This window comes from Aquarana catesbeiana, linkage group LG06 (assembly GCF_042186555.1).
Source record: "Aquarana catesbeiana isolate 2022-GZ linkage group LG06, ASM4218655v1, whole genome shotgun sequence".
Lineage (NCBI taxonomy): Eukaryota > Metazoa > Chordata > Amphibia > Anura > Ranidae > Aquarana > Aquarana catesbeiana.
In genome coordinates, this window is record NC_133329.1 from 5,585,480 (window position 1) to 5,600,366 (window position 14,887).

The 14,887-nt window shown below is 39.4% G+C and overlaps 1 protein-coding gene across 1 annotated transcript in view; it reads right to left on the reverse strand.

Annotated features, from left to right (window-relative positions):
• Positions 1–870: 870 nt before the first annotated feature.
• Positions 871–14,887, reverse strand: part of LOC141148140 (uromodulin-like) — a 61,422-nt gene continuing 47,405 nt past the window's right edge. The window contains exons 11-13 of the mRNA XM_073635327.1: positions 9,547–9,570; positions 7,065–7,088; positions 871–1,027 (exon numbers count right to left, since the gene is read on the reverse strand). Of these exons, the coding sequence (XP_073491428.1) occupies positions 966–1,027; positions 7,065–7,088; positions 9,547–9,570 (110 nt within the window). The 3' untranslated portion in view covers positions 871–965. The remainder of the gene's footprint in view (positions 1,028–7,064; positions 7,089–9,546; positions 9,571–14,887) is intronic.

Consider the following 14,887-nt stretch of genomic DNA (forward strand, 5'->3'; position numbering starts at 1 on the left):
TTCTATTATTTCTATTATGTGTATGAGAATAATATTTAAGGTAAACATGAATGGAGTCAGCATGGGCAGAGGAACGCCACAATCCTGTAAGTGGAGCTGCCAAATTGAGGTTGGAGGACTGTGGACCCTGAACATGTTTCATGCTACACCAAAAACATGGGTTTAGCATGAAACATCATCTAAAAAGTGGAGTTACATTTATATTTTTCTTTTCTTTGCTCCCAACAAACCAATAAAAGGGAGATGTATATATTTCATCTCTGATGTTTAAAGACAATACCTAAGGAATCAATCGACAGACCCAACAGACTATGACATTTTTTTCTCATAAATTTGCAAACAATGATTGAAGGAGGAGAAAGAGTTAACAAGACTAAAACTTTAAAATAGATGACTGAGGAATATCTTTAGTTTAGGGTCTTGTTTATCATGATGACCACATGATAGATAAGGTCTGGTAAGAACTGGTTTTGAAATTATGTCTTCAGACAAAGGCAAAACGTCAGCAGCAAATAGTTTTAATTATGTTTTTAGATAATATCAACCGTCAGCTAAAATACTAGTTTAGACTAATGTCTGAGATGCTATATGTTTGTATAGGAATTATGCCCCATGTGATAAACTCTGTCCTCCCTCCCTCCCTCCTTTCTCTTTAAGTTGTGCAATATTCTTTGTCCATAATTTGTATAAAGATACAATCCCTACCATTGAAACTAAGCATTCATTCAAATGGCTATCTTGTTTTGTTGCATTGAATGCTTCCGGAGCTCAGAAACAGTTCCACCGATTGTCCAGATCTAAAGTAGATTTAACCCTTACAATAATTAAGAATCAAAATAAATCATATTATACAAGCACACTGACATGTTAAAAAAAAATCAGGACTTTGTATTCTTAAATAACAAGAATAACATTGAAATGGGTTCCATCGGTCTCATCCGGTGACATCCGGTCCTGGGTGGCGACTACAACGATTGTATGAGGATGATCAGAGCCGGGATAAGGAGAGTCCAGAATATGTGAGCGCCTGGAAAAGAAATACATAATTAATATTATTTTTGTTTTCTGAGACAACCTGCGGCAGAGTCTAGTCTACATTGACCGCCATGCTGGATGAATCTCCATGAAATCGAGTGTGAATACATAAAAGCACATAAAGTGGTTCCTTTAATTGGCACACGAAGATCTAATAAGGCATCAGATATGTGCCCTTGCATAAATTCATAAAATTAAAATAAATAAAGATAGTAATTAAAAAGCCATAGGACGCGTTTAGCATAGGGTGGTCTTGTCTTCAGGTTGCAAAATTTTGGAAATAGCTACAGTATATACCGTGTATACTCGAGTATAAGTCGACCCGATTATAAGCCAAGGCACCTAATTTTACCACAAAAAACTGGGAAAACGTATTGACTCAAGTATAAGCCTAGGGTGAGAAATGCGCAGCTACTGTAATTCGAAAAGAGGGTCAACAATGCCCATTTGCAGCCTCACTGTGTCCATTTGCAGTCATAGGTCCCCCGAACTTTAAACTCTGCAGTTAAGGGTTCCTAGATGCCCCCTAGCTGCAGCCAAAATTTGGGGTCTCTGGACCCAAAGGGTCCCGAAATGACATTGCTGCAGATGGACACAGTTGACCAACATTGGGGCCCCGTATCTCGGGGCCACTTGGTGCTAGCAACCCCAAATTTGGTGTGCAAACCCAGTGGAACTCACACTACAACATATCCTAGCATCCTGGGGTTCCTAGCACCAAGTGGCCCCAAGATACGGGGCCCCAAGGTTGGTTCAGAAAATCTCAAGCACTTTTCTGCAGCAAAGAATTACATTTTCCGAACTGACTTTGGGGCCCCATATCTCGGGGCCACTTGGTGCTAGGAACCCCAGGATGCTAGGACATGTAGTGCTAGTTCCACTGGGTTTGCACACCAAATTAGGGTTTTTAGCACCAAGTGGCCCCGAGATACGGGGCCCCAAAGTCGGTCAACTGTGTCCATCTGCAGCAATGTCATTTTGGGACCCTTTGGGTCCAGAGACCCCAAATTTTGGCTGCAGCTGGGGGACATCTAGGAACCCTTAACTACAGAATTTGAAGTTCAGGGGACCTATGGCTGCAAATGGGCGCAGTGGATATGTTGTAGTGCTAGTTCCACTGGGTTTGTACACTAAATTTGGGGTTCCTAGCACTAAGTGGCCCTGAGATACGGGGCCCCAAAGTCGCTTCGGAAAATGTCATTCTTTGCACCAGAAAAGTCTCGGCTTATACTCGAATATATACAGGTAATCTCCTCTACGAGTTCTTAGATAGTAAAATAAATAATAAGCAAACATACTCTAACTCAATATATACATGGGCTCACTCTTAACACTTTTGAACACTTGTTATTTAGCGCCATACATCCTCCTCTGGCTGGCACTTTATACCCTGTTTCCCCGAAATAAGACCTAGCGTAATTGTCAGTGATAGCTGCAATATAAAACCTACCCCCCAAATAAGCCCTACCCTGTTACCCCGAAAATAAGCCCTACCCTGAAAATAAGACCTACAAGGACTTTAACTAGGGCTTATTTGGGGGGTATTATTGAAGCCATCACCGACAATCACGCTAGGTCTTATTTTCGGGGAAACAGGGTATCTCATTCCCATTCACTCAACACCGAATTCCTTTTAATAGTTAAGGTAATAAATGTTTACTTATACAAGTCTTGCACACATCTTTGCACCAGTATTTTCGGTTTTTCACATATTATTTTAATGCTTTTGACCACATTAGTCTTCACCACTCATTCATCCTCGTACACACTACCTCACTATACTGCACAGTCACTTTTATATCAATCAGGTAACATCATCCCTTTCTATTACACCATATGAATGGTAATACAAATTCATTTAAAAATAAATCAAATAAATTAACATACTCTAAAATTAAATATATATATATATATATATATATAAGCAACATCAGTCCATATAATTCTAATATACTTATAGAATACTTGCTGATTACTTATTGAGATTCCTCAATACCCAACTACAGGTGCCTCGCCCTATACCTTCCTCTCTAGGTCCAAAAGCACGGCTCTTTGTAAGCCCTGTGGACTGTGGACTCTCCTGGAGGGTGCGGAAGGGAATATGTGGACACTTTGGAACCATTGAATGCAGCTGTTTTTAGCAATCTTGGCTGTGCGATACATTCTCACCTTTCCATCTCCGTAATGGTAAATATATTACCATATATATATATATGGAAATGTACTTTTGAACATTTTGAAATGTCCAATGATGTTTTGTATACTGCAAAATATTAATAACGTTGTCTAAAATTAGAACTCTTTGATATATTTCCTAGAATTAAAAAATCTCCCTGAAGAAGACCAGAAATGAAAGGGTCGAAATGCATCGGGGTATTCATGTGGATAGAAATGTCACAATGTAATTGACAAACTATGGTTCCCTTGGCATATTGTTTGCCATTGGCGATGGCTTTTGTTTGGTGTTTGTTTTCTGAGTCGCTAATCACAATATATATTTTACATTTTCTGTTTAATTGTATTCATTCTTTGCTTGAATACAAGATATTTAACCAATCATTTTTCTCATAAACATTTTCGCTGCTTAAAACCCCCCCCCCCCCTGGGAAACTCTTCCATTTTCTCAATAAATAATAAGCCTTTCTAAATAAACCCATAAAGCTGGCTGCAAAAATATCAATATCATGATCCTGGAAGACATCGTCCATTTCCATATCTACTGCCAAGATCAAAATTTCAATGCTCATGGATCAGGAAAAATTGTAAATTTTTGTAGATGATACACACAAAACAATTGACAAGGTATGGAATCCTCGGATTTCCTTTGTTAATTCACAATTGAGTTCTAAATTGATCTCTCTTTGACCCATCCCAATGGATTTTCAGCTTTCTTTTAACCCTAGCCATAGAAACTCTTATCATTGGGGCACCCCACTTCCTTTCTTTTCTCTTTGGTTTCACTCTTCACATTGTTCTTCTACACATAAAAAAATACATTTTGGGATTGTGTTTCCAAAAAAACATTTGTAGAGCTATTCATCCTGTCAAACTGCAGTGCATTCATTGTATGGAAATGCCAGCAAAATTGAATGTTGCCATTTTTCTCTCTTCTCTTTGAACGTTCTTCATCCATAAGAATATCATGAATCAGGAAAATATCACATTATGGCCACTAGATGGAGTTGATGATGGTAGGAGGTAAATATGTATTAACTGCTTCCCAACCGCCTCACGCCGATATACGTCGGCAGAAGGGCACGTACAGGCAGATTAACGTACCTGTATGTGGCCCTTTAAGAGGTGGCTTACGGGCCCACCGGGAGTTCCATGACCGTGATCGCGGGTCCCACGGACTCGATGTCCACGGGGATACCCACGATCGTCTCACGGTGAGGAAGAACGGGGCAATGCTAATGTAATCAAGCATCTCCCCGTTCTGCCTAGTGACAGGACACTGATCACAGCTCCCCCCTCAGTTAGAATCACTCCCTAGGACACACTTAACCCCTACAGTGCCACCTAGTGGTTAACCCCTTCACTGCCAGTCACATTTACACAGTAATCAATGCATTTTTAATTGCACTGATCGCTGTATAAATGTGAATGGTCCCAAAATCGTGCCAAAAGTGTCTGATATGTCCGCCATAATGTCGCAGTCACGATAAAAATCGCTGATCGCCGTCATTACTAGTAAAAAATAAAAAATGCCATAAAACTATCCCCTATTTTGTAGTTGCTATAACTTTTGTGCAAACCAATCAATAAACACTTATTGCGATTTTTTTTACCAAAAATATGTAGAAGAATACGTATCGGCCCAAACTGAGGAAAAAAAGGGTTTTTTTTATATTTTTTGGGGGATATTTATTATTGTAAAAAGTAAAAAATAATGCATTTTTTTTCAAAATTGATGCTACTTTTTTGGTTATAGCGCAAAAAATAAAAACACAGAGGTGATGAAATACCACCAAAAGAAAGTTCTATTTGTGGGGAAAAAAAGGACGTCAATTTTGTTTGGGAACCACGTCGCACGACCGCGCAATTGTCAGTTAAAGCGACGCAGTGTCGAATCACAAAAAGTGCTCTGGTCTTTGGGCAGCCAAATGGCCCGGGGCTGAAGTGGTTAAACTATGACTGTCAGCTTCGCCTAGTGGTCATAATCTGGTATTTTCCTAAAATATGCTACTTTTGTGAACATTTTAAAAAAAAAATTTTAATAAATACATACCTATACAGTATGTCTATGTTTAAGAGATAAGGTAAAATATAAAGAGGCAAATCGTATTTTACTGTATCGGCTTTTCTCATGAGTCACGTTTCAGAATTATGCAACTTTTAGTGCAGCTGTTCAATAAAGATCTACAGAAAGTTGTAATTCTTAAGAATAGGGATGAATGGGTTTGTTTGGTGAAAATAGCAATTTCCTCATATCCTAAAATTTGGCAAAATTTGTCATATGACCACCTAAACAAAACAGACCAGCTAAGGCATTTGCACCCAATATACTTCCAGCTGCAAGTGACAGATCCCCTGGCTGGTGACTTGACTGGAAACAAAGGCACGGGATGCCTGGCTGATGTCATTGACCAAAGATGGCCAAATTCATATTTTATCAACGTTGTCAGCCAGCTTCATGTCCCCTTTGTTTACATACAGCTGCTCACACAGCAGATGAATAGGAACATGTCACTGGTTACCAGGGCGTCGTGACCGCTGACTTCCTGGCAACCAGTGAGGAACCCTGGGGAGCCATGAGGAGCCCTGAGGAGCCATGAGAAGAATGCTAAAGTATGTCACTAGCACACCACAAATCTACAGAGCAGGTCCAAAGCCTTATTCATCGATCACATCGTCATAACAGAAGCAACGTTTCAGAGCCTCGGAGGACGATTCATCAGGCATGTGACCAACATCAAACATCATATGTCTAATAAAGGGGTCCTGCAAGGCTCCTAAAGGTTGCTTCTGTTATAATGTGATAGCTGAATAAAGCTTTGGACCAACTCTGGAGATCCGTATTGTGCTGGTGATATACGTTCACTTATACTGGGTATCTTTGGTTTCCAGCTGGTGGTCACTGCACACCCATTTACATTCACAGCCATATCGAAGGGACGTGTGCCTTGGGAATAGTGTGTTTGAATTCCTGAACAGTAGGCTGTCACATTTAGCAATAATGGCAACACAGATGATATATGAGGAATTTTCCAATTTATCAGGAGGGTTTGGGTCAATGGGCAGACCAACACCCCACTGAGATTACCTTTTCATCAAAAAGCCAAATTCTACATCAGCCCAAATCTCATTCTTATCAAACACCTCAATAGGGACCCATCGCTAATGCTGAGTCATGGAAAATGTTAATACCTCCAGGTTTTCTGCACTAAAATTTCATGAATTCAGATACCAGAATTTTTATTTTGATGGTGACAACTCAGCAGCACAACTGTGACCCCATAACAGAATGTATCTGAACATGGACCTTCATAGTGGGATCACCGGGGATTCAAAGCATTTATTTTAACCACCTCCCACCCGGCCAATGTACATAAATGGCCTCATGGGAGCTTACCCGTTTGGAGTGGACGTACCCATATGTCCCTCAGAGCGGATGTCTGCGTGAGGCCCTGAGGCCACATAGTAGCACAATTCTGTGATGGCTGTGTTCATCAGACACAGCACATCACAGATCGGCATATGGGCTCTGGGCTCTCTGATTGGTCCTCCTGATCACATGATGGCTGTGTCCAATCACAGCCATCATGGAATGTAAACAGAGACATGTGCCTCTGTAGCAGTTCTATTGTTGAAAATTTGTGTGAAAAATATAATAAACATGTCATATGGGTACAGTGGTGCATGACTGAGTAATTGCCATTCAAAGTGCGATAGCGCTGAAAGCTGAAAATTGGTCTGGGCAAGAAGGGGGTGACATTTCCCGATATTGAGGTAGTTAAATGACAAAGTGATTGTCAGTTTCTCTCATTTCTATTTATAATAACAATTTAAAAGAAAATACAAAAACTTACTGGTGATGGTGGAAGAACCGGATTCTGTAGAGAATAAAAACAGATGACATGTCAATGGAAAATAGAATGTATAGTTTACAGTACAATATATTACCATATATTACGGTACACCATATTACCATATATTGCAGTACACCATTGATGAGTCCAATTGTTCATGAAATGATCAATGATCTCTATTAAAGGGATGGTGAACCCGCGCAGTGAACATAAAGACTTAATTGGTAAAGTTTGGAACTGCTGCCTCCCAACAGGCAGTCACCCTAAAATGGGGACAGCTGAGATATATTAGAAATGGTAGAAGGGTTTGGCGCTGTTCCTATTTAGTTTCCTACCTCCATATAGGTTACTAGAATAAAATAAATTCTTAGGTGCACCGTGCATATATCAAATATTAAATACAATATGGATTCCCAAGTATACCGTGCATGAGACAATTAAATATTCTGCTGCAATATTGTGCAATCATAGGTGATACATAGACATAACTTAAATGCTTACATATGTAATATTGCTAAGGGGGGAAGAAAGGGGGGGGGGGAGAAGGGAGTGAGATAGGGAAGTGGGGAGGGGGTGTAGGAAGTCTGTTCCTAAGGAAAATTACAATAACAAGATAAAGTGCAAATGTGCTGGTGCAATCCAAAAGGCAACAGTGACAAGATAAGGTGCAAACGTGCTTCAAAATTCTTTAGTAAGTCTCTTGTGCCATATTCTTGTGCTGTGGTGATAATCCTTCACTTATAATATCTCTTTGCTCTGAAAGTGCAGCCACTCACCAGATCACTTCACCCCTGCGGGGGTAGTAGGCAGTTACAGTTTTATCGCCACTGTATAGCGATCGCTGGCGGGCTCAGGATCGTGGTATATCATATATAAAGAGAGAGGGAGTGCCCATAGCGTAAAATTGCTTTAAAAAAGTTTTATTACACAAAATGAAAGGGTACTCACACTTTTACAGTAAAAATCAAGCGAAATGGTAAAAACGTCAGAACCGTCATAAATATCCTTCAGCGCTGGTACAGGAGGTGATGTTTGGGAAGCACAGATTAGGCCACGCCCTACGCGTTTCGTCGTTAGGACGTCTACGGGAGCGTAGACGTCCTAACGACGAAACGCGTAGGGCGTGGCCTAATCTGTGCTTCCCAAACATCACCTCCTGTACCAGCGCTGAAGGATATTTATGACGGTTCTGACGTTTTTACCATTTCGCTTGATTTTTACTGTAAAAGTGTGAGTACCCTTTCATTTTGTGTAATAAAACTTTTTTAAAGCAATTTTACGCTATGGGCACTCCCTCTCTCTTTATATATGATATACCACGATCCTGAGCCCGCCAGCGATCGCTATACAGTGGCGATAAAACTGTAACTGCCTACTACCCCCGCAGGGGTGAAGTGATCTGGTGAGTGGCTGCACTTTCAGAGCAAAGAGATATTATAAGTGAAGGATTATCACCACAGCACAAGAATATGGCACAAGAGACTTACTAAAGAATTTTGAAGCACGTTTGCACCTTATCTTGTCACTGTTGCCTTTTGGATTGCACCAGCACATTTGCACTTTATCTTGTTATTGTAATTTTCCTTAGGAACAGACTTCCTACACCCCCTCCCCACTTCCCTATCTCACTCCCTTCTCCCCCCCCCCCCTTTCTTCCCCCCTTAGCAATATTACATATGTAAGCATTTAAGTTATGTCTATGTATCACCTATGATTGCACAATATTGCAGCAGAATATTTAATTGTCTCATGCACGGTATACTTGGGAATCCATATTGTATTTAATATTTGATATATGCACGGTGCACCTAAGAATTTATTTTATTCTAGTAACCTATATGGAGGTAGGAAACTAAATAGGAACAGCGCCAAACCCTTCTACCATTTCTAATGATCTCTATTACACTATACCGTATGACTTGTGTAAGGTGTGATTTATGACCAGATCACTTGTTGGACCCCAAAGCATTTCTCATATCTTGCAGAGTGCTCGGGTGGTCCATAAACACAATGCTTTAGTATAAAATGATGACATGTGCCTGTGGTTCAGGGCTAAGACCCGTTTCTTCCCGACTCTTGTATTGGCTCATATCCATGAAGGGCAACTTCATCAACCAACCATCAGGGGCAGGGAAAGGTTTGCCCAAGTGTTCAGATCCAGGATCTTGTAGACATTGGCCTATTATAGTAACTGGGGGGTTTGGGGGTTTCATGAGGTCTCTGCAAGGTATGCGAGTCTTCATACAGGTATAGAACACACTTTCCTCCAGAATATTCCCTTTAGGAAACTTCTCTAGATGGGTATTGAGGGACAAAAATAGGACAAAAGTGTACAGAATCTTGGATGGTTTACTCATCACCATATATAATGTACAACAAGAGCAACCAATCAATGATATGATCATCACATTATATTGGACAAGTATAAAATAATCCACAGGACTTCCACCATTGTGATCTTATAGAAGAATAAAAGACTTACGAGGAGTGGTGGCGGGAATAGGTTCTGTAAAATAGAATAAATGATATGAAATGAATACATATTATCAGACACATTGCCATTCTTCATTACTACTGGTAGGTCTAGTTTGGATGTCAGTAAATTGAGGGCTGGGTATTTGGGATCAAAATACATTTAATATTCACTTTAGGCCCTCATGGTCCCCCAACTTCATTCGATCCCCTATAATTCTCATTCATCTGGCCTATTATAGCAACCTGGGGTTTGGGGGTTTCATGAGGTCTCTGCAAGGTATGTGAGTCTCCATACAGGTATAGAGCACACATTCCTCTAGAACAGGGATCTCCAAAACTACGGCCCTCCAGCTGTTGCGGAAGCTGTTGTGGAACTACATGTCCCATGAGGCATTGTAAAACTCTGACATTTGCAGACATGACTAGGCATGATGGAAGGGCCAGTTGTTCATGGACTACAGGAGACTCTCTGCTCTAGAATATCCCCTTTAGGAGACTTGTCTAGATTTGTATTGAGAGACATAAATAGGACAAAGTGTACGGAATCTTGGATGGTTTACTCATTACCATATATAATGTACAAAAAGAGCAACCAATCAATGATATGATCATCACATTTTATTGTACAAGTATAAAATAATCTACAGGACTTCCACCATTGTGATCTGATAGAAGAATAAAACACTTACTAGGAGTGGGGGTGGTAATTGGATTTGGAAAATAGAATAACTAACATGACATATTATCAGACACATTGACATCCCAGATAGCAAGGATAGTGTGGAATTGTACGTCTGGTAACTTGCTGCACATTTCACAGTGGTGAGTCTACAGCAAGAGCTGTGAAAGTCTGCAGCTTGAAAATTCAGCCCCCTGTGGTGGGATGACTATTGCACAACATAACTGAACCAGAACTTTCAGCAGACTTGCAGAATGTTTGCAAAGAAAGTTAATCTGGAGTCATGCAATATGGCCCTGTGGTGTTGTCACATGCAGTATGATTGGTCTTTGACTCTGAGATGCCCGGGCTATGGGGACAGATGGAGAGGAGGAGGCCGGTGTGATGGAGGAGAGTTGATGATGAGTCTCTTGTACTGGGAGGACCGATATCATCTAGTGGCTATGTGATCCCTGTTAAATCACATAAAAGCGTATTTGACTTTTATGAGAGTAGTGGTCCATCCCTGATGGGAAGGGTCAGTGTGTGGAATACTATCCGTGGAGCATCTGTGATGGCACTTTGATTTTGGAAATTGCACCCTTGGTCTCCTTTATTCTGACCTTCACTTGAGTCACCCATATGAACTTTCTCTTGAAGCGCTGCACTTGTGTATATAGGAAATGTGTAAGTTCTGTAAATAATTGTATTCTATTTTGTATGTATTGCACATTGCCCTCACTGTGCACACGACACTAATAATGTTTTCAGTACATGTTTGCATTCTTTTCACTCCTGATTAGAATTAGCCTGCCTATGTTACGCCCCTTATTACCATAAAAGTACAATTGTAATATTAATGTGATACCTACGTAATCATGTGTATAAAAACTTTCAATTGCGTCATAATAAAGCAGAACAGTTATTTGGAAAGATGCTGAGCGTATCTTTTGTGTCTGTTCCCTACTGCAGTAGTTATTATTAATTTGGAACCACTGATCAATATGAGGATTGGAGTTGCCTATCCTAAAATTCCCATATCAGCATGGCGAGTTTTGCCTAGGAGGGGATTTACAGATGACTCTAAGAATCCGAAACAAGGAGCTTGAGACGATCTGGGAATTTCTGATAATCAGCCGGCTGAGGTAAGCCTTTTGCTTACATTTGAGTTATCAGACTTCCTTGATCGGTAAGGCATTTTTCGGGACAGAGGGTACCTATTTTACTCCCCTTAATCGAACTGTATTGATTGGTGGTTATATGTTATGTTGTCCCTTGTCTATTGTCCATCGGAGTGTTATAGATAAAAAAGGGTAGAATAGTGCTGTTCACAGGTATATGTAGTATATCTGCTAGATAAAGTAGTTTAGAGGCAAGAGGGTATAGGCACACGTAAAGAAGACTGGCCAGTCATTATGAGCATTAAATTAAGTAAGGGAATGAAGGGTAAGAGACCCTCAAATGCCCAGCGCAAGAGGAGCGCTATAAAATATATGAACCGAAGGTGCGGTTCCACCTATACTGAGCCCCTAGATAAATGGTTAAAGTGGGCAGGGATCCACAATGGGTAACTGGGTTACCACAGTCCACAGGGACTAAGAATCATGCAGAGTAAACAGCTAGAGGAACAGCTATCTATATGAGCAGGATGGATCAGGGGGTGACAAGACAATTAACACTAGACAGAAAGAGACATTCTGATGTTAAGTTGGGGGATGTATTTGGGGTCAGGCACTACAACTAGTAAAGTCAAAACAGAGAAATGAGAGTTAAAACAGAATACTTTATATGTTGTCAGAGAGGGAAGATGGGATGAGCACTATGGCTGCCCGTCTGATCATAGAAGCTAGACAATGTGAAATATGGGATTACAATACATGGGATGCAAAGGATATCAGAACAAAATAAGGAAAGCAGAATTTAAGCAGGGAAATATTAAAAAGAGTTAAAAGAAAGTGAGAGAGTGATATGTATGTGTTGTGTACAAATGGGAAAAATGTAAGCGATATTAGAGAGATATTGGTGTATGTGTGTGTGAATTCTGGAACCTTTAGTTCTATCTCTTGTGTGTGTCATGTATGCAGATGTGACCCCCTCCTTTGCGCTCTCCAGAAAGAAATGTGGCTGGGATGAGAGATCAGTGATAAGCTGGAAGGACGCCATGCCAATTTCTATTTATAGACAAAACATCTATAACAAAATGTGCCGGGTTAATTAATCTAATGATAAACAATGTGATCACAATTATTTTTTAATCTGTTTTACAAACATGGTAAAATGCAGGTTACATTTAACCGTGTATTACACAAATTGAATATCCTTTGATAGTGGAAACAGTGCATTTAAAAAAGTAAAATTAAGTAAAATGTCCCAATTTAAGGAAATATATCTCTGGATATATTAATATATATCCAGAGATATATTTCCTTAAATTAGGACATTTTACTTCTAATCCCATTTTTATAAATTTCCCCATTAACCTGGATTTCATTTCCAACCAAAGGTTGTCTAAACCAGTTACAATATATCTAAATTATTTAAAAAAATGTTAAACTCATATCAGAAATTAATACTCAAGTGAAGATTATCACTTGAGTATTAATTTCTGATATGGGTTTAACAATTTTATTAACAATATAGATATATTGTAACTGGTTTAGACAACCTTTGGTTGGAAATGAAATCCAGGTTAATGGGGAAATTTGTAAAAATGGGATTAGTTTAGATTAAGATAACAATTTTGCAATTTTACATTTATTGAGTGAAAAAAAAAAAAAAGATTAAGGTGAGGTTGTTAATTGGAATACAGCTGCCATAATATTTAACAAAGCCAAGATGGATGGGATACATAAGAAGTTTTTCTACAAAGATGAAATCTAAGGGTCTGATAATAACTTGATGTGCGGTCCATGATGTGAGAGTAATAATAAATGCAATTTAAATATAACAGACCCATCACATCAAGTCCACACACCCTGTTAGGATAGATCCCACCTGCAGCCAGTTGTTTTATAGTTTTTGATGTGGCTGAGAGCTTTCTGTTCTGTCATATACAGATTGTTGGTCCTTTTGTTTTTATTTATTTTTTTATTTTTGAAATCCAAAGCAGAATGTGTGGATTGTGAAATGATGTGCCCCTTTTCCTTGTAAGTGCCATGGTATAAGCAGAAGAATACTTTGCATTTATTGGACATCTCTGCATGACCGCAGGGTATTTTTATCATTTATCAGGAAAATAATGTCAGATGGAAACTAAGGACTTGTGTTATCTTGCTAAAACTAACAACAGAGCAAGCAATGAAAAATTATAATATTGGCAGGAAAAAGTTGTCTTTTTGAAACATGAAACTGGAGTTCTTACACAAACAGCATGATAGAAAACAAGCCATTGTAATATATTTATGGAAGCTGGACCCAGTAATGAAGGGTTCACCCCGATATGTCAGAGCTGTAGCTTTATGCAAAGGTGCTATTAGACAAAGTTACAAACATTATTTTGGTCGAATATTTAACTTTTAATAGTCCCACATTCTGCGCAGCAAATATATAGGTAAATGTTTGTCTAATGAAAGGTTCAAAATATGAATTTGTTTTGTTTGTTTTTGTACAAATCTAACAATTAAAAATGCGTGCATTTGAATCTAGCCACCTTATTGCCTCTATTGGAAGAGGAAGGAGACAGAGGAAAACCACATGTATTAAATTGATGACGTAGGAATCAGCTGCTGTGAACCCCGTGCAGGACACACTCCCTGAAGACCCAGATATTCCATTTTTTTGTAGATTTGATTCCCGGTTTTACACTGAGGATGGCAATACTCATACTGAGTATGCAGTCTATCACCCAGAAGGATACTCTGTATTCAGAGGGGGGGGATGCTGTAGATGTGCTTAAAGCTTATCTTTGTGTAGCTGATGATTTTACTGTTCAGCTACACGGAGATCACACAGACTGCAGCCATCCCACACAGTACACCAAGAACCATCTGTCCCTGTCCAAAGTGCACATCAACATCTGTCCCACCAAGCACCATCTGTCCTGTCAACAGTGCACATCAACATCTGTCCCACCAAGCACCATCTATCCCTGTCTACAGTGCACATCAACATTTGCCCCACCAAGCACCATCTGTCCTGTCTACAGTGCACATCAACATCTGTCACAGTGTACAGTGCACATCAACATTTGCCCCACCAAGCACCATCTGTCCTGTCTACAGTGCACATCAACATCTGTCACAGTGTACAGTGCACATCAACATTTGCCCCACCAAGCACCATCTGTCCTGTCTACAGTGCACATCAACATCTGTCACACCAAGCACTATTTGTCATGTCCACGGTGCATATCAACATCTTTCACAGTGTGCCATTAACATCTGTCAACATCTGTCACAGTATACCAGTGCACAAAAATATTTTGTCAGTGTAAAAGGAAATAAAGAAACAGTGTAAAATAAAATAAAAATATTAAATTAAAACTCACTTACTCATTTACTCAAAAGAAATATAGCAGTATAAATTTCGACCAAAATTTATGGAGACACATTACTGATTTGCAAAATTGTATAACATAAACTAAAAAAAATATGTTTTTCTCAAAACTTTTGGTATATTTTTCATTTATAGCACAAAAAATAAAAAAGCCAGTGGTGAGTAAATACCGTATTTATCGGCGTATAACACACAC